At 42.0% G+C, this 19,284-nt stretch overlaps 2 protein-coding genes across 6 annotated transcripts in view; both read left to right on the forward strand.

The window, feature by feature from the left end:
• The window catches only part of hnrnpul1l (heterogeneous nuclear ribonucleoprotein U-like 1 like), a 10,730-nt gene extending 2,553 nt beyond the window's left edge, over positions 1-8,177 (forward strand). The window contains exons 3-17 of one of the 4 annotated variants that reach the window (XM_060863357.1): positions 1-125; positions 171-237; positions 504-687; positions 775-848; positions 951-1,090; positions 1,188-1,287; positions 1,612-1,724; positions 1,813-2,079; positions 2,268-2,390; positions 2,627-2,755; positions 4,093-4,261; positions 5,800-6,063; positions 6,404-6,576; positions 6,924-7,133; positions 7,324-8,177. The exon at positions 1-125 is cut by the window's left edge and continues 216 nt beyond it. In XM_060863357.1, coding sequence (XP_060719340.1) covers positions 1-125; positions 171-237; positions 504-687; positions 775-848; positions 951-1,090; positions 1,188-1,287; positions 1,612-1,724; positions 1,813-2,079; positions 2,268-2,390; positions 2,627-2,755; positions 4,093-4,261; positions 5,800-6,063; positions 6,404-6,576; positions 6,924-7,133; positions 7,324-7,434 — 2,249 coding nt within the window. In that variant the 3' untranslated portion in view covers positions 7,435-8,177. Of the gene's footprint in view, positions 238-503; positions 688-774; positions 849-950; positions 1,091-1,187; positions 1,288-1,611; positions 1,725-1,812; positions 2,080-2,267; positions 2,391-2,626; positions 2,756-4,092; positions 4,262-5,799; positions 6,064-6,403; positions 6,577-6,923; positions 7,134-7,323 lie in introns of all 4 variants that reach the window. The other 3 variants (XM_060863358.1, XM_060863355.1, XM_060863356.1) reach the window with 3 other exon arrangements.
• Positions 8,178-9,089: 912 nt separating this feature from the next.
• On the forward strand, positions 9,090-18,825 carry sympk (symplekin). 2 transcript variants are annotated; one of them, XM_060862994.1, is made up of 27 exons: positions 9,090-9,216; positions 10,476-10,586; positions 10,759-10,824; positions 10,919-10,972; positions 11,070-11,143; positions 11,245-11,371; positions 11,472-11,721; positions 11,950-12,120; positions 12,337-12,576; positions 12,709-12,854; positions 12,945-13,095; positions 14,091-14,313; positions 14,426-14,576; positions 14,701-14,936; positions 15,207-15,288; positions 15,621-15,734; positions 15,832-15,979; positions 16,102-16,262; positions 16,386-16,494; positions 16,593-16,693; positions 16,794-16,884; positions 17,128-17,229; positions 17,346-17,533; positions 17,674-17,850; positions 17,947-18,060; positions 18,156-18,338; positions 18,459-18,825. In XM_060862994.1, the coding sequence occupies exons 2-27, from the start codon at positions 10,485-10,487 to the stop codon at positions 18,624-18,626; spliced, it is 3,729 nt and encodes a 1,242-aa protein (XP_060718977.1). In that variant the 5' UTR covers positions 9,090-9,216; positions 10,476-10,484; the 3' UTR covers positions 18,627-18,825. The 2 variants fall into 2 exon arrangements, with proteins under 2 accessions (XP_060718977.1, XP_060718976.1); XM_060862993.1 differs by having other exon boundaries at positions 9,091-9,216; positions 10,456-10,586.
• Positions 18,826-19,284: the final 459 nt, after the last annotated feature.

Here is a 19,284-nt window from a genome sequence, read left to right on the forward strand (position 1 = left end):
AAGGTCAAGAAGCCGGTTGGAGCAATGAAGGGTCCGCTAAGAGCGAGGTTTCAGAGGATCCTGAGGTGAAGCAGGAGGACGAGGAGCTGGATGCAAAACCAGAGCAGATTGAGGAAGCTCAGGAGCAGCCAGAAGTCACACAGCCAGAAGTCACACAGCCAGAAGTCACACAGCCAGAAGTCACACAGCCAGAAACAGAACAGGCTGAGCAGCAGGAGCAGGTTGCCAGTGTAAAAGGTAAGACTTGTCCTAAAAGAATATACTTCACACTCCAGTGATCTCGACATCGAGACTTAACCTTGAATAGATACCAAATATAGATTCTTGTTTTTTTTTTTGTTGTTTTTTTTAATAATCTTTTGAGCCATGGTCAATTCTTGTTGTAGATTTGTTTAAGCACTAAATGATACTTACAAGAGTTCCTGCTGCATTGGTTTGTATTGGGTTATTAAGGAATTTTTTTTGTATTAATGGGTGTCATTTGTTTTCCTATGAAACACAAGAAGAGCCCAAGAAGGATGAGGACATGCCACAGCAGGAAGAGGCAGCAAATGACTGGATACCCTCAGAAGGTGACAGAGCGGCGCAGGTTAAAACAGATGACGACCAACAGACATCACAGAGCCGCAAAAGACCCTACGACGATGGCCGCGGATACGGATACTATGAGCATCGTGAAGAAAGAAGGTTCATCTCATCCCTGTATACATTTTTTTGCTTTTCTTATTTGTTCTTTATCCTGTCTGGACACACGTTTCTCTAATTGTTCTGCAGAGGGCGGTCACCTCAGCCCCCAGCCGAGGAAGAGGAGGAAGACTTTGATGAAAACCTTGTGGCTATAGACACCTGTGAGTACAAAGTGGAAAAGCACAGTGTCTGTTCCTTTCGATAGCTGTTGCTGGTCTACTATCTCACAGCCTGACTTTTTATTTATTTATTTTTTTATACAGATAACTGTGACCTGCATTTCAAGGTGTCTCGAGACCGGTACAGTGGCTACCCGCTTACCATCGAGGGCTTTGCATATTTGTGGGCAGGTGCCCGAGCTACTTACGGTGTTTCCAAAGGACGTATATGCTATGAAATGAAGGTAATAATAGGGACATTGGAAGAATGTGTTTTTAAAGATATTTCTTTATTTATTTGTTTGTGTGCCCTAACCAATGAAGGAATTCTGCCCTATTTAGATCACTGAGGAGATCGCTGTAAAGCACCTCCCAGCCAGCGAGCCTGATCCCCATGTTGTGAGAATCGGCTGGTCTTTGGACTCGTGTAGCACCCAGCTTGGTGAGTTGATAAGGAATCTATGTCCTTTTATTGAGTTGCCTGACATGTTGACTGTGCAGCTTGAACTGCTAGAACAGCATACAAACTCTTGATTTGTTGACTCTTGATCTCAGTAGCACTATAGCAGCAAGGCTTTGGGGATCAGACTTTAGGAGTCTGTAAATTCCAAGCTTTATTCCAACGCATGATTAGTCACAGGTTTCGTGTTTCCAGCTAAATGTTTACAATTGACTCCTTTACCTAAAATGATTGGTTATTCCTTTGAACTTAGGAATAACCTATAGGAATTTTTTTTTTTATTTAAAAAAAAAAATCATCTTGTAGGAGAGGATCCCTTCTCCTATGGCTTTGGTGGAACTGGCAAGAAGTCCTCAAACTGTAAATTCGAGGACTATGGAGAGAGGTTTGGTGAAAATGATGTCATTGGTTGCTACCTTGTGAGTGTTTATTTCAAATATATTTTAGTAGAAAGGAGGTCAGCTCAAGGTCATTCGCTCACTGCGAAGTCTTGTTTATTTTTTTCAGGACTTCGAGAGCGGAGAGCAAGTGGAGATGGCGTTCTCCAAAAATGGCAAGTGGCTCGGCCCTTGCTACCAAATCTCCCGTGAGGAGCTGGCTGGTCGTTCTCTCTTCCCACACATCCTGGTGAAGAACTGCGCCATAGAGTTCAACTTTGGACAGAAGGAGGAGCCGTATTTCTCCCCTCCTGAGGGCTACACCTTTATTCAGGAGTTGGCTTTGCCAGACAGAAGCAGAGGAACTGTCGGACCGGCTACCAAAGCAGAGTGCGAGGTATCCTCGTTGTTCATTTCAGTGTTTTAAATCAACAGAGCCTCAGTGTAATAGCGTTTTTAGGTTCGTCTGTGCTTAGCAAAAACTCTTAACTCATGAGTGAGGAGTTTAGGAGATTAGAGACAGTGCGACAGTGTTTACGATCATTAGTAAATGCTGTAAACTGTAGTACATTATTCTCTCCTCAGATCCTAATGATGGTCGGACTTCCCGGCAGCGGAAAGACCACATGGGCCAATAAGCACTCCAAGGAGAACCCTGAAAAGAAGTTTAATATTCTGGGTACCAATGCCATAATGGACAAGATGAAGGTACGGACATGTCTTGACTACATTTTACATTATTTACTATCCAGTGTCACCCAAATGAGGATGAGGTTTTTCTTCCTCATATCATCTCAGGGAGATTTTCCTTGTCACCGTCGCCTCAGTCTTGCTCATTAGGGTTAGATGTTATTCTGTTTCTATGCTACTGTAAAGCTGCTAAAAGCGCTATACAATTAAACTGAATTGAATTGAATTGACTATTTATCTGCTTGTCTTTCCAGGTGATGGGACTTCGTCGCCAGAGGAACTACGCGGGACGCTGGGACGTTCTCATCTCGCAGGCCACGCAGTGCCTCAATCGCCTCATCCAGATTGCCGCCCGCAAGAAACGCAACTACATCCTGGACCAGGTACCGTCATCTCCGTCTTCGCCTCTTGCACCATTCCCAACCCCCCCACACACCCTACAGCTGCTCCTGATGCACATGTTCATTAACGCTCCTCTGCTCTCTCTATAGCACAGAAGCACCCATGCAGACCCATTTATAACGTAACGCCTCATTGCGTTGATGCCATATTCTCACTTGTTTTGCTTTTTACTTAAATATAAGAACAGGAAAGATTTGTAGCAGATTATGAATGTTTTTGGGTTCTACTTTTTTTTTTTTTCTTTCCCTGTGCCTGTATGTGTTGTTACAAAGACATGCCACACTGTACACATAGTCCATGTCATTAGTAAGATGTTGAAAAGAAAAACAAGTAATCACAGCCTGGTGAGTAAGAAAACACCTTCTGTTGCTATGGTAATCGTAATCGTAAAAAAACAAAAAAAAAAACAACAGCAACCAATCTTTTCGATGTTTGAGTAGATTTACTTGGAAGTGTTGAATGTAGTTTTTAAAATGAACCTCGAGGTAAGTGGAACTAACCGTGTTGAAGTTTCCAGGTCAGGATCTGACAAGTCATGTTAAGGTAGGTTAGGTTCAAATGGACCATCTTTGGGTCCTAAAGGAAACCGTAAGTATTAGAAGGTAGGTGATATGTGTGTGTCTGTACTGGGCATAGCAGGACCATTGAAATGTGGGTAAGTATAGGTAAGTAAGGGGACCCAGGAAAGAGTAGCCTCCCTGCATGCTGCCAGTATATAATTAAAAAAAAAAAATGAAAGTAAAAGTTAATTTGGATGATTTGTAGAAAGTTTAGTTCGCAGTCCAACACATTTTCTTGGACACACGGAAGATATCACGCGAAGACACTGATAACTTGGTAAGACTCGGCAAATATACGACTAATTTAAACGTGTAGACGCCAACCGGGTTGTTCTGTAGAGAAAGAACTCGCAGGAAATGACTCGGTTTAGCGGGACTGTTTAGATCGTAAGCGTTCCGTGGCTTACATTTGCTCAGTATGATGTGGTTTCTTATAGAAGAAGTATAAACACTAGGTTATGTAGAGATTCAGTTTTTGGGCCCCTTTTTTTTCTTACAAAAAAAATGCTGTTTTGGCAAAACTCTGCTTCTCTTCAGTCTCCAAGGTAAGTGAACTGCGGGGTTGTGAGAGGCAACCGTTAGTCATTCCTGGACAGAAACTTTAGCCATGAAAACAAACCAAAAAAAAAAAAAAAAACTCTCACTTTCATTGTTGCAGGAATCCCAAACCCCTCCTACGGAACGCAAAGCCATAACAAAAGCAAACAACTGAACAATAACGAACAAGCTTCTACTTTTTTCTTGTCACCATTTGCTAGACAAATGTATATGGATCAGCCCAGAGACGAAAAATGCGTCCTTTTGAAGGGTTTCAACGCAAGGCTATTGTAATTTGTCCCACGGATGAGGATTTAAAAGAGCGAACATTAAAGCGAACTGATGAGGAAGGGAAGGATGTACCCGATCATGCTGTGTTAGAAATGAAAGGTAGGAATGCCATGGATATCCCCAAAAAAAAAAAAAAAAAAAAAAAAAGCTTCAACTACACACCCAGATCTGCTTTTTGCTGTATTTTTTTCTTTCTATTTTTAATTCTACTTTTTATTTATTTATTTATTTATTCAAAATTTGGACGTACCCCCTCGCCACCTTTCTGTTTTGCCAGATAAAAGAGCTACCTACTTCTTTACCATCTTGCTATCTGGCCCTTTTGACCCAAGTCTCATTTCATTTCAGTTCAACTTCATATCAATATGCAGAATATGAAGATATCCAGAGTATCGGCAGGTTATTAAAATAAAAACCGTTTACATACGGCCCTGATTTATAAGACGACTTTTTTCCGACTGTAGTCATTTTTTAACTAATTCGACTTTCTGATTTAACTTGGTGCTCCAACTACTTTGTCACTTCAGCTTGAAGAAACCAATCAGTATATTCCTCCAAGATGATATGGAGGATATTTAGTGATCTTCCTGCAAAGATCATGTTGCTCAAGGCACCAGTTTAACAAACAATGTGGAAAACCAGCTAACGTAGTTCCCGTGAAAGATCGACGGAGCTAAATACAGCGTCCAGACATAAGTGTAATTTTATCATTGCAAAATCCGGTTGGTTGTTGCCGATCAAGAGTTTACATTTAGCCAAGTTGCCAATCTCTTTACCTCATAATGTTTACTCGTTTATTGTATTGAGCGGAAAAGAACAAGAGGTATAAGTTTGTATCCTGTTTTACTACGTTGGACGTAATTTGCATTGAGAATTGAGAAAGTCTCAGTTCAAATTTCTTTAGGATATCACGTCAAATTGATCCGCCTTATTGCTTGCTGGTGTGAACGTAAGGTAATCCTCATTAGACGGCAAGCTGTTTTATGTAATGCGGCATAGCAGACAGACACGAGATCAGTCAGAGCCCGGCTGTCATGACGTCCGTCACGTTTTACTCCTGACAGTAAAGCCACTGTAAGCGCTTGCTATTTAGATGCGTGTATCTTTCCATTCACCACTCCACAGAGTCCCCTCGATTAGTCAGTGCTGACATGTTTTATTTAAGAATTTTATTCTCTTGCACTTTTTGGACCATTTAAAACCTGCCGAAAAACGCTTCGTCTCGTTACGTTTGGACAGTGCCGACACCTGCAGATACCCTGTTATTAATTGGCTTCGATCAACACCTAAACAATTTCTGGAATGAATTCCTATCCTAAATTAGTATCCTAAAACTCTTTTTCTGGCAACTGTCTTCTTTTTTTTTTTCATTCTCGTCTAAATTTCTATATTTTTGTTGTTTCCCCCCTTAATCCAGGACAAGTTTTGCCTTAGTCGACTAAGGCAATATTTGTCCAAGGTTTTTCTGACTGTCCTAATCCATTTCTCCTCTATCTCTTATCTTCCCCTATTTCCCCTGCTCCCTTACATAATGTTTAGTTTTTGGCTACTACTGAACGTTGCTAATGTCGATGCTCTTTATTTTCTCGACGGCACGGCCATTCTCTTCCTCACTCCGTGCCCTCTGCCATCCTTAGCCAACTACGTGCTGCCAGAGGCCGGCGAGTTCCTGGACGAGGTGACCTTCATAGAGCAGCAGCGCGAGGAGGTCGACGCACTCGTCAAACAGTACAACGAGGAGGGCCGGAAGGCCGGTCCGCCAGCTGAAAAGCGCTTCGATAACCGACCCGGAGGCTTCCGCGGCCGTGGGTTCCAGCGCTATGAGCATTCGGGCACGTCGCAGGGTGCACGAGGCTCGTACCAGAACCGGGGAAGCTCTGGAGGAGGTGGCTACCGTGGAGGTATTGGACCTGGTCTAAATTTAGACAGTTTATAGTTTGTTGTTTTTTTTTGTTTTTTTTTGCTTTTTTCCCACCCACAGTAAATAACAACAGGTTTGCTGATTGCCATGAACCTGGAATGTCTGACAGTTAAATAAATGTCTTCCTGTAAACGCACATTAGTAACAGTTTGGCCAGTGCTGAAAGAAATATAAAGTCTTTTAGTGTCTAAAAGCAATAGAATTATACCAATAATTCTCTTCTTTTTGGTCCTTTTTGACTTTTGGCTGTGAATAAACGCCCGACCATGTGACACATTTGAGCAGACTTGTGTTGTGTGTTCCTTTTGTTCCTAATGTAGCCTACAACCGTGGAGGGTTCAACCAGAATCGCTGGGGAAACAACTACAGAGATTCAGGAGGCTGGGGAGGCTACAGCCGCAACCAACAACAAGGAAGCAGCTACAACCACAACCGCCAGAGCTCCTACAATAAAGGAGGGAGTGGATCCAGTGGGAGCTACAGTCAGTCCCAGGTATCAGACCGAGATTTTTTCTTATTTTTCCTGTAATCTGTAGTCACTTCTCTAAACTGTATTAGGTGTTTGATGGTTTAAACAAATGTGTTACCACAGCATTGAATCATTTTCCTCACCTGATTGATCAAAAGGTGTATTTTTTTTTTTTTATGTAAACGAGATAAACCGAAGAGGAAGAGGGATATTAAGTGTTGTGTTTTTTTTTTTTTTGACACTGCCCTGATTTATTCCGTTTTTTTTTGTTTTGTTTTTTTTCTCATATCCAGATGGTCACTGCACAGCATTGCATAATCCAGTGTTTTATTATAATAACTCCAAATGTGATTTCTGTTATCTTTGTACAGCCTCAGAGCTACAATCAAGGCTACAGCCAAGGCAACTACAGCCAGGGATACAACTATGGAAACTACAGCCAGTACCCAAGTTACAACCAGGGTTATAGCCAGACGCCTGCTGCCACGGGCCAGACATACAACCACCAGCAACAGCAGCAGCAGCAGCCGCCACAGCAGCCGCAACAGCAGCCGCAGAACTACAACCAGCAGTACCAGCAGGTCAGCTACAGCAACTGTTACTATTAGTAGTCATAATAATTAGATATGCTCCATCAGACTCCTTTATTGTGTTTGTAATAGATTTGTATTAATGTGGTCACAAGCAACAAACATAACACACTATATACAGAACTTTATCATTGCGTGCATTTTGTGTGTTAATCAAGTTCGATGCATTTGTCTGTTACAGTACGCTCAGCAGTGGCAGCAGTATTACCAGAACCAGAGCCAATGGAACCAGTACTACAACCAGTACGGAAATTATGGCAACTACCAGCAGGGCCAGGGCTCGCAGCAGTAGCCATATTTCCCTGTGGTGCTTTCATATCATTCCATCAGCTCTGTTTTACAGCCCGGTGTTTTTTTTTTTTTTGTTTTGTTTTTTGTTTTTTGTTTTTATTAGTCTCCTCACCATCAGTCTTCCTTTTCTCTCAAGACGACTCCCCACGTGCTAAAAATTTGCTTTTGCTCTCCAACTGCTTCAGTTTTACACATTGATGCATCGATAAGTAGCAACGTGTAAAGTAGTTTGCTTTCAGATCTTGCACGCACAGATTCACGCTCGAACGCTTCGTAATGGGCGCCTATATACTTTTAAATCATTTCAATTCGTATGGCAGAAATCTGCATTGCTTATTTTTATGTCTTCTAATAATATTTTTTTGAGAGGGGAACTAGATTTCAGGTAGCCGTGTTTCAAAACCTTTAACTTTCAGAATGCAATTATATCTAATACCGATGAATAAATACCAGTAAATTTAAAGACCCTAATTTTTCAGAAGTTAAATAAAAACAAAAAATCTTAACCAGTGATGTCAACCTGGATAACATTTTATACCATTCTTACATGTCTTACTAGTTTCATGTTTTTTCTCCTTGTATCTACAATTTAGTGAGCACTATGTGGTTGTAAGTTTTTATACCTTGTACCATGTTTGTAAAACTGTATCGGCATGTTGGGGTTTGTTTTTGTTTTGTTTTGTTTTTTTGGTTGTTTGATCAAAGCTCATTTTTTGTATTTGAGAATATAATATGAAACAAAAACATCCTGAGTTTTGTCTTCTTTTCCAGTTACAGAGGGTCTTGGAATGAAAGGTTCAGACTTAAGTTGACAAAATATCAGGGACCCATTTGTTATGCTTTTAGAAATCGAGAACTACTCATAAGCAAATAGACACTTCATGTCCTCTTTACCAAAGTTTAGAGTACGTCATATTAACTTAACGTGTGTAGCTCGTACATAAAAAATATTATTTGTTAACGACCAATCTCGACAGACATCGGTGGTAGAGTTTTTCATGTTCTTCTCTATGTTAATGTAGGTTTTCTGGTTTTGTCCTACCTCCAAAAATGTTCTGTGGGGTGAATTGGCTATGCTAAATTGTCCTGTGTGTGTGTGGTGTGTTGCAATGAACAGGGATTTTCTGCCCCAGGTGTTATCAGAATTGGCTCCAGATCCAGTGAAACTCTAACCTGGATAAAGCCGATAAAACATGAGCAATGGAGAAAGTAATGAAAAAAGTTTGCTCCTGGCAGCAGATTGTGTCTAATTTTGACAAAGTGAATTCAAATATTTATTTATTTATTAACAGTTGGTGTTGAGAGATTTCACCATATTTCAGGTCAAAATGGCCTGAACTTAACTTATATAATAGAAATACGAAGTGGGAACTGCAATTGCAACAAAGGTAAATGTGGTGTTTTTATGTGCAGTTGAGAAAATGAGCCAGAAACAAGGTTTAGGTTTGAAAAACAAAACGGCCATTTTGACCCGAACAGAAGGGGTTAAATGGGCCTAAATGTTAAAAATGTATAAACATTTTTTATTTTTGTGTTTAATTATACTGGCAATAAAACATTATAATCCGCGATAATTGGTTAAAATTGTATGTAATTAAATTAAATTAATTAAAAAAAAAAAAAAAAAAAGAACCGGAAGTGCTCTCATGAGCGTGCGGCGTCTTCCCTCTCGCATCGAAAATGATTCCGTGTCATTTCAAGATGGCGCCTTTCTAGTATTAGTTTGATTTAAAGCAGTATTTCACATCATTCTTGCCCGTTAGGACAAAGAAACGCAACGTCAGTAAGTTAACACACTTGATTTACTGCATTATCTTAAACTGGAACGTGACTATTTAGTGGTTATAGCGGTTTACTCTTAAAACTAAACAATAACACAGCATTAGCATTACTAAGGTAGCTAACGTTAGCTGTGACAACCGGCTTTAAGGTGCAATAAACTGTTATTTTATTTATTTGCTTGTAGAAATACTGATAGAAGACGTGTAGAATATGAATAAACACACACACACACACAACGCGTTTGGAAAAGAGGTTTCAGGTCCTGAATTATTGCTTGTGTTGAGATTGTCTGTGTTGTCAGTCATTTTATAGACAAAAGGGGCGGAGCTTCAGGAGAAATGAACACGTCGAACACGTGTATGCATAAATATAACAGGGCTCTCACGTTTTGAAGACAGGCAAGAGTGACATTTCCAACCCTATTTGTTCAATTTCCATTAGTGTGTGTGTGTTTGTGTGTGTGTTTGTATGTGTGTGTTTGTATGTATGTGTGTGTGTGTGTGTGTGTGTGTGTGTGTTTGCTTGAGAGAGAGAGAGAGAGAGCGAGAGATTGATTATGACTAGTGTTGTTTATTGTAAGTGTTTGTTGCCTGCATTTAAAACAGTTCAGCTCAAGTCCAGCCATTTTTAGGGTCATGATTGAGGACAATGTCCCGTCCAGAGACAAGCTGTTTCGTGTTGAGGTTTTGTTCGAACCGGCCATCGAAAATACCCTCTCTAATGAATGTTTTTTTTCCCATGGGAGAGCGTGAGAAAAGACCCAAATGAGGGACTGTCACTCTCAATGCGTGACACTTGACAGCCCTGTATATAATGCAATGCTACGTGTACACCTAATTTATCCAACAAACCATACAACAAAAGTATAAACGATGTATCAGTTTCTTGTACATTCTGTAATATAAACACAGAATGTACAGAATCTGCACCTTGTTTTTGATTGTATGTGCACTTGGGTAAAGTCGTTCATGCCGAAAGTTATTGCAAACATTTCAGTACAACGTGGGAAATGTCACTCTGGTGTTATCATACACGACTACCAGCTAAGCCTTTTTTGACTAAACACAGAAAACATTCCACTTCAGTACAAAGTATAATGTTAATGTAAATGTTTACTTTGTAAACAATTGTATGGAGAATTTCCAGTTAAAGCATTTCTTCCATGGAATATAAATGAGCTGCTCAGCTGTATGATGGTTGTTGGTGATGCTCTCTTTAGAAACGTCGTCTTTGTTTACAGAACGAATTGTGAACGTCCAGGGTTTCAGGATGGAGTCCAACTCTGGAGAAAAGCAGCAGCGCTCCAGCATGGCATCCCAGTTTTTCACCGAGACAGAGGATGCGTCTATCGATATGACCACTAACGAAAAGGTGCCGATACTTTATTCCAAGATTTGTGTAAATCTCGGACTTGATTAAAGATTGAGTGAAAAATTATAATTGTGAATATTATTATGCAAGTCATTCAGGTTGGAGTTTAATATCATGCTTTTCTCCTCATCGCCCAAGTGATTTGATTGTTACATTTATTTTGGCACCCTAGGTCGTGGACCTTCTGAACCAGGCTGCTTTAATGGCCACCGATGATAAACTCACTGCTCTTAAGCAGGTAAACTGATTTCTAATAGACTGATGATTGATGTTAATGAATGATCGAACGTTTTGTCCTCAGGCTCATCGTGTGTATTTGCTTTGAGTAACAGGTGCAAGAGTTGATTATTAATAAGGATCCTTCACTGCTTGACAATTACTTGGATGTAAGTGCATTCTTACCGTCTCTTGATTGAAACTCAGATACAGTCAGGACCTCTGTGGCAACTAAGTTCAAACTGTTCTGTTGTATTTTGTCAACAGGAGATGTTAGCGTTTCAGAACGATAAATCAATTGAAGTGAGGAAATTTGTTATTGGCTTCATCGAAGAAGCATGGTAAGATTCAAAAGCTCGACTTGTCACTTTTCTTCATGGTTTTTGTTCTTACTGTTATACTTATTATTAGTGTTCCCTGTTCCCTCCTTGTTTTGATCCAGTAAAAGAGACAACGAGCTGCTTCTGAAGCTGTTGGGGAATTTAAACATAATGTTAAAAGACGAGAGCGTCAACGTTGTGAAGAAGGCCATACTGACTCTCACTCATCTCTACAAAGTGACACTGCAGGTATGCATCATTTTCCCTGGAGTATGCTTAAAAAAAAAGTAATAAATAAATAAAAGTGAGTCTTTAATTGTAACCCGAACATTCCGGCTTGTGTCACCAGTGGCTACTGCGGACAAAGAGCATCTCGGACGTGCAGGAGGGATGCTGGGACATGGTGACCCAGATGAAGGGAGACGTTCTGGCTCTGCTCGACTCCGACAACGACGGCGTTCGCACGCACGCCATCAAATTCACAGAGTCGCTCATCATCACTCTGTCACCGCGCACGTCCGATTCGGACGTCCCCAAGAAGCAAGAAGGGGACATCAGCCTGGACAAAGTTCCAAAGGATCATTCGTATATTCGCTACGGTGGGTGGAGCCGGACTGGATGATGATGGCATATAACATCATCACATAGGTTTCTAGTTTTTACATGACATCATTTTTAAGCCGTCAAAAAACTTGATCTGTTCAAAATGCGATAAATAGAAGTACAGCAACTAGTGGATTATTTTTGGCTTCTCATTGTTTGTCTAGACGGACAGACCTGAAAAATATGCCCCAGTTCATTGTTTCATGTTCTTTTTTTTTCCTCAGATGTCCTGTGTGAAGAGGGAAAGTCTGCTCTGGAGCAGCTCCTGAAGTTCATGGTTCACCCGGCAATCTCCAGCATTAACCTGACCACAGCTCTAGGCTCACTGGCTACGCTAGCCAGACAGAGACCCATGTTCATGTCCGAGGTCATACAAGCTTACGAGACTCTACACGGTAAGTGATTAGATCTAAGTATGGGGCCTAGGTCAGTTAGGTTTACTCGCACAAAGCAGTAGATTATTTCAAAATAGTTCATTTATTGACAAACTGTTGCAGAAAAAACAGACAACAATCTCTACAACGTCTACAACCAATTACTATTAAACTATATTTCTCGCCAAGCACCCTGCTATATCTTTTGTAAATATATACCGTTCTCACCTTTCCTAGCAAACCTCCCTCCGACTCTTGCCAAGTCTCAGGTGAGCAGCGTACGTAAGAGCCTTAAGCTGCATCTGGTGGCTGTGCTGCGTCACCAGAGCAGCGTGGACTTCCACAGCCAGATCTCCACACTCCTGCTAGACCTGGGGATGGCCCAGAACGAGATCGCCCGCTGCATGCCCGCTGCCGCACAGGTTCGCAAGAGACCACGGCACGAGCCTTACAGCGAGGGCAAGAGGATCAAAATAGGTATGCCTAGAGACATACTGTCCAGTGTCACTTTAAACCCTCATAGCATTGCTGTACTGATAAAAGCTTTCTAGCGTGACTTTTTGCGCGCCATCTTAACCCCGAAAATAACTAACATTCTGCTTGTATTAGAACCCGCTGAGGATGACGACGATAAGGAGGAGCCGGCACCCGTCATTGCTCCCAAGCCTCTGGCCACCACAGGCACGCAGTCTGCTATAGATCTCACCGCTGAGTTCTTGCTGCCTCTGCTCTCGCCAGAGAACGTGGCCAACCTGGTAAACACTTTGCTCAGGGATACTTAAGTACACAGATTTGGAAATAGTGAAGTATGAACACTCATCAGGTCATTACATTTCCTGCTTCAGGTGCTCATTAGCATGGTTTACCTGCCGGACAACATGCCAGCCTCCTTCCAAGCTACTTACACACCTGTGGAGTCAGCAGGCACCGATTCCCAAATCAAACATCTGGCCAGGCTCATGGCCACACAGATGACCTCAAGTGGACTTGGCCCAGGTCTGGAGATTTTTTTGTTTTATTGTATACATATATTTCTACACGTTTTAAGCACCCATACATACATACATACATACATACATACACACTTTACAGCTCTCACTTATTAACAGTATAATCTGCACTTAAAAGTGGGGTCTCCGATGTTTGAGAAATGCTTCAGAAAACTGTCGGGACGACAAACTAAACAAAAATCAAAACAAACGTGTAGCCAATGAGCAGAAAGGGGCGGGTCTTGTCAATATGGGCGGAGAGAGTGTTCAGTGCGCATGTGTGACATTAACAGAAAGTGGTTTTAACATTGACATGGCGGATAAAAACAAAGAGAAAGCGAAGAAAGGTTTACGATAAGGCAAGAAGTAGGACGTGTTAATATAGGATCAGCTTTCCAGCGCTGGAGAGAACTGAAGGAGCAGGAAGTTGGTCACATATTCACAGATTGGAGTTTCCCTGAGTCAATAACTCCTGAGCTAAACACTGTTACTACACAAATAACACCTCTTTTCTATCGTAGTAATGTAGAGACGCAGCTACAACCGTGTTTTGTGTAGTAACAGCGTTTAGCTCAGGAGTTATTGACTCGGGAAACTCCAATCTGTGAATATGTGACCAACTTTACTTAAGACGCCGAGGTGCTTTTTTCCTTCTCGATAGGTGAGTAACGTTGGTTTTGTTTTGTTACACAGAACTAATATATGCCTTTGTCCTTTACATGATTATGCTTGTGTGTCATTTTTGCTTGTTTGTGTATCTACAATCGTATTGTTCTTCCCTTCAGCTATGATAGACACATTTCTTTCCATTAGTTTGCCTGGGTTACGTATGTATGTGTGGGCGGAGCTATCAATACAGGGGTGGGACCCATTTGGGTTAGGGGCGTGTTTGTTTTGGTGATTTCAAATGTCAACATTGCCGTTCGACAACGGAGACCCCACCTTTAAACTAATCCAATCTGCAAATTGCAAAATGCCCTCATCTCCCTCTCTAACCTTCAGGTCTGGAGCAGTGCAAAGCCAGAGATGAAGAAGGGAAGGAAGGAGAGGCCGAGTCTGCTGTGGCCGAGACCAGTTCTAAAGATCCCATCATCATCCGGAAAGTGTCAGCGGTGTCTCTGGGTCAGGCCATCTCTGTAGTGGGGGCCTACAAGACCGAAGCCACAGAGGAGACTCCTCAGGCCAAGAAACTTCCAGAACCCATTCTGCCTTCTACACAGCCAAAGTACAAACCTTATACTTAAACACAGAGCTTGTAATATGTCTTCCTTATTTTAATTATTTATTTATTTTTAATTTCTCCTTCTTTTTTTTTTTTTTTGTTTTTTTGCGATCAGAGCTCCTGGGAGCAGCGGACGAAAGAAAGTCTTCCGGCTGGCCGACGTGGTCCAGCCCCTGTCCGAATCCCAACTGGATAAGCTAACCAGCATGGCCGTCAGACGCATCCTCCAATCGGAAAAGGCCATCGCAAGAAGCGGGATGTCCCACGTAAGCAGACGCACCAATCTCCGAGTCCCAACTTTTACACAGACTCTATACACATCAAGCATAGATTGACAGATTAGATATTAGATCAGACGATTGATTGATGGACGATTCCGATGTCTACCAGGTTCGCGTGAAACTGCTAGCAAGATTGATCACGCAGTTCAAGGGTGCGATGAAGGACGACATGCTGCGTTTCATCCTGGAGGATATCCGGAGCCGCATCGACCTGGCGTTCGCTCTTCTTTATCAGGAGTACAACCAGTACCTGAGCCAGCTGCCGTCCGGATCGCTGGAAAGCTATGAGCACAGCTTGTTCACTCTGCTCTCGGGCCTACAGGAGCGGCCTGAACAGAGAGACGGGTGAATCGCCTTGACTTCTACCTGCCAATCACAAAAACGATATCCGACCTATATTGTATTTCCATAAACCTCACAAACGATTCGGATGATTTCAGTGTGCATCATTAGAAACCATAAGGGTGCATGTGGTCTCCGTTTATTAACATGATGATTACATACAGGTTATTTGTTTACTGACATAATAATGTCTCATGGATTTTTGGTGTGTGCACCATTCAGCCCATTTAAATCAAAGCTGGTTGTATTTATCTCAATTTTTTTTTATTTCAGGCTGTTCAATAAGCTGGTGCTTGAGGCTCCTCTGATCACAGAATCAGCCCTGGAGGTGATCCGGCGCTACTGTGAGGACGAGGTGAGGCACACAGCTACACGTCTTTACAAGCATTCTCATTACAAGCTCATGCTTTTATCATCACACGGTATTATTTAACAAGTGTTTATAGGCTACATAGAGAAAACCGCACTGTATCGAAAATCTGTTCGCGGTTCACATCTGTCATACAATTCCGTGTGTACGTTGTTACTATAGGAATGACACTGGATTAGAATAAGTGCATTAAACAAAACCAGTGAATTTCACCTCAGCTCCTTCCGACCAATCGGATTTAAGCGTTCAATTTGCTGAAAGAAATAAAGAAAAGGTTATTGTTAAATGAAAAAGTGTGTGTGTGTTTGTGGTTGCAGACTCGTGTTTACCTCGGCATGCCCACTCTGAAAGATCTCATCCTGAAACGTCCTTCCAGACAGTTTCAGTACCTTCACGTTCTCCTGGATCTCAGCTCTCACGAGAAAGAAAAAGTCTGTTTTCTTTGTACATTTTCCTCCTCCGCTTATCATTTCCGTTCCTTTCCTCGCCGCAGTGTCCGTGTAACAAATCTGCATCTGTTTGTCGAAGGTCCGCTCAGCAGCTCTGAACATCATCAAGTGGATGTATGAGAAGGACCACCTGCGAGACTACATCGAAAAGTTTGCTCTGAACTACATGCAGCTGCTCGTCCACCCGAACCCGCCGTCGCTTCTGTTCGGAGTTGGAGAGGACACAGGTTCGAAAAAAGCGTCTTTGATTATTAGTTACTTAAAAAAAAAATACATGGAGGTTTGGTGCCTTAGTTTTTAGTAGTCATTCAGAAATATTGGAACTATGTTGTAACATTTTTGTGCTCAGAGGTGGCTGCTCCCTGGACGGAGGAGACGGTGAGACAGTGTTTGTACCTCTACCTTTCCCTCCTTCCTCTCAATCACCGCTTGGTCCACGAGTTAGCCGCCGTCTACACCGAAGCCATCGCCGACATCAAGCGCAGCGTGCTCCGCGTCATCGAGCAGCCTGTAAGACTAAAATCACTTTCCAATGTAGACTCTCGTCGTGTCTCTCGTTTTGCTCAAACATCTCAGTGTGATACAAACTTGTACATTTGCACCAAATGATAATTTACTACTTCTAATCTTCAGATCAGGGGAATGGGCATGAACTCTCCTGATCTGCTGCTGCTTGTTGAAAACTGTCCCAAGGGAGCAGAGACTTTGGTCACTCGCTGTCTGCACATATTGACTGATAAAGGTGCACATCATGTCATTCGGATGTCTTTGACACAAACGTTTTGTTTACTTTAGCAGCCATTGACTTACTTTGCATCCTATCTTCTGTTTTGCTTGCAGTCCCTCCGTCTCCGGATCTGGTGGAGCGAGTACGAGATCTCTATCACAAACGAGTGCCAGATGTGCGCTTCCTCATCCCGGTCATCAACGGCTTGGAAAAGGTCTGTCCTCTTCCACGGATACATTTTACTCTCTCTGTAACTGATGTGTTATGGATTATAGGAGTGCATCGTTTAATAGCACTTTAACTGCATTTAACAGAAAGAGGTGATCCAGGCTTTACCCAAACTCATCAAGCTCAACCCTATAGTAGTCAAGGAGGTCTTCAATCGCCTGCTGGGCACGCAACACAGTAAGGATCCATTACAGTCTTTTTTTTTTTTTTTTTTACATTATTATTTAAATGTGACTGATATCTGACTTGCATTTATTTTACTTTTCATTTATAAGTTTCGATTGCTCATGTTAACCAAGAAGCAATGTTGCTCAAAGAGGTGCCAACATTTATGCATACAAGCAATTTGAGATCTCGTATAGCTGTCGATAGTGTAAATCTTCTCCAAACCTTTAGAATAATCTTGTGCGTACTCTTCAGGTGAAGGAAGTTCCTCCGTGTCTCCGCTGACTCCCGGTGAACTCCTCATCGCTCTCCATAACATCGACTCCACAAAGTGTGACATGAAGTCCATCATCAAAGGTTAGTGCTTTAGACGAGCCTTGTTTTCAGGGTACGGTACTCAGTAGTTTGCGCTTGTTTAAATAACCTGTACACGTTCATGACTTTCTTTACATCTCTAACCATCGAACCTGTAGCTACGAACCTGTGCTTCGGTGAGAAGAACGTGTACACATCAGAAGTGCTGGCTGTGGTGATGCAGCAGCTAATGGAGCAGAGTCCTCTTCCTATGCTGCTCATGCGAACCGTCATCCAATCGCTTACAATGTACCCTCGCCTAGGCGGCTTCGTCATGAACATCCTCTCTCGCCTGATCCCCAAGCAGGTGCGTCGCTCGCTTTGAGACTAATGTCCTTATGGCTTTTTAATATTGCTGGAATAATGAGACAATGCAAGCACTTACATTTTACCATCATGATTTGTATTTTCATATGAAACTTTAGTCTATGATGTTGATGTGTATAGGTGTGGAAGTACCCCAAGGTGTGGGAAGGTTTTGTGAAGTGCTGCCAGCGCACCAAGCCACAATCTTACACCGTTCTGCTGCAGCTGCCTCCTGCTCAGCTAGCCAGCGTGTTCGAGCGCTGTCCAGAGATGAGAGATCCTCTCCTACAGCATGTGCGCTCCTTCACCCCACACCAGGTAAAGAAACATCGCCAACCAAAGTCCTGCTATGATCCGTATTCTATTTTAGTAGTAAGATTTGTTCGCTTTGTATTTTTTTGTGTGTGTATATAGCAAGCCCACATTCCATCATCCATCATGGCTATTTTGGAAGCTAACACCAGGATACCAGAGCCAGAACCACCCCAGCATGAACCTGAACACATGAAAGTGCCGGAAGAAAGAGAGGTCAGACTTGTAAATGCAGTATAAATTAAAAAAAAAAAAAAAATACTAATAAAATGTCTCAGGAAAGTGCAATTAGTATCTATTTTATCCTTTAGATACACTCCCAGCAATTTGTGAGGCCCATAACGCAAGTGGAAACTCCAGCTCCAGTTGTAGTAGCTCCTCCTGAACCTGCACCTTCTGAGTCAATAGCCAGAAGGGAGGAAATGGAGGAGCCTATGGAGGAAGGAGAGGCAGGTAACGAAGGTCTAGAGATCGCCACCGAAGCAACAACACAAGTAAGAATTTGTATTCGTATATAACTGCTGCTTTTGTCTGTATTCTCAACTGATATGTTATGTTACCCTTGTGTCAGTATGGTGTATTCATGGCCTAACCATAACTTATAATAATGACAGGTTGAAGTACTTGAACATGAATCCGGAGCCACCAGTGTTTCCCAGGCAAAGGCTGAGGAACCAATGGAGACGAGTATCACTGAGCCTGAGCCTGCTGAAGACCACCCCCGAGAAGTGGTGGAGGAAAGTGGAGCAGAACCTGAGATGCGAGCAAATGATCCTGAATAAAACAAACATAAACACAATCGAAGTGCATCATATTTGTGTATTGAGTCTAAGATTTAGAACCAATAATGGAAGTTATCCTTTATTCTGATTACTTTGATGGTTTCCTTAGTTCTCTACTGCTGTGGAAAAAAATATAGCTTTTGTACATCATCGACAAAAGGTTATGTCTCAATAATAAAGAACTCCCTGTATACAGTTATCTTTTGTCTAAGTATTTATTTTTGATGATGATTAAATATCAACCTAAAAACTTTAACAGCTCCAATGTGAAGGAAGATGCAATGTTCCCTTTTGCCTTTGTTTACAGCGGTAAAGGGAAATTCTTTATTGTAGTGATTTTATATTCCACTTTGTCTCATATTAAGTCGTCATGTTTGTAATAAACTTTGTGAACGAGGATCAATCCAGAAGAATTAAGCGGAAAGTTTACAGCTTCAATGATATTAGCGTGTTACATGGCGCCATCTAGAGGCGAGAGAGTGTAACTGCTGGAGCAGTAGACCACAGAGCAAACTTCAGCTGAGTTTGTAGCCAATCAGATTCCGTCAAGTCTCTCGAGCAGCCAATCAGATTTGGACAGTCCCGGTACCATAGCAACCAACATTGTTACCGTGTAGTGACTTAGGCAACGACCTGGCGCTGTTTATAGCCATCTAAC

The sequence above is a fragment of the Tachysurus vachellii genome, chromosome 26, assembly GCF_030014155.1.
Source record: "Tachysurus vachellii isolate PV-2020 chromosome 26, HZAU_Pvac_v1, whole genome shotgun sequence".
NCBI classification, from domain to species: domain Eukaryota; kingdom Metazoa; phylum Chordata; class Actinopteri; order Siluriformes; family Bagridae; genus Tachysurus; species Tachysurus vachellii.

Bases quoted from the DNA above. Each gene is read 5' to 3' on its own strand.
- sympk (XM_060862994.1), top strand. From the start codon at position 10,485: ATGGAGTCCAACTCTGGAGAAAAGCAGCAGCGCTCCAGCATGGCATCC. The intron at 15,289-15,620 runs GTGAGGCACACA...TTGTGGTTGCAG, and splicing joins GGCGCTACTGTGAGGACGAG to ACTCGTGTTTACCTCGGCAT. The intron at 15,735-15,831 runs GTCTGTTTTCTT...TGTTTGTCGAAG, and splicing joins GCTCTCACGAGAAAGAAAAA to GTCCGCTCAGCAGCTCTGAA.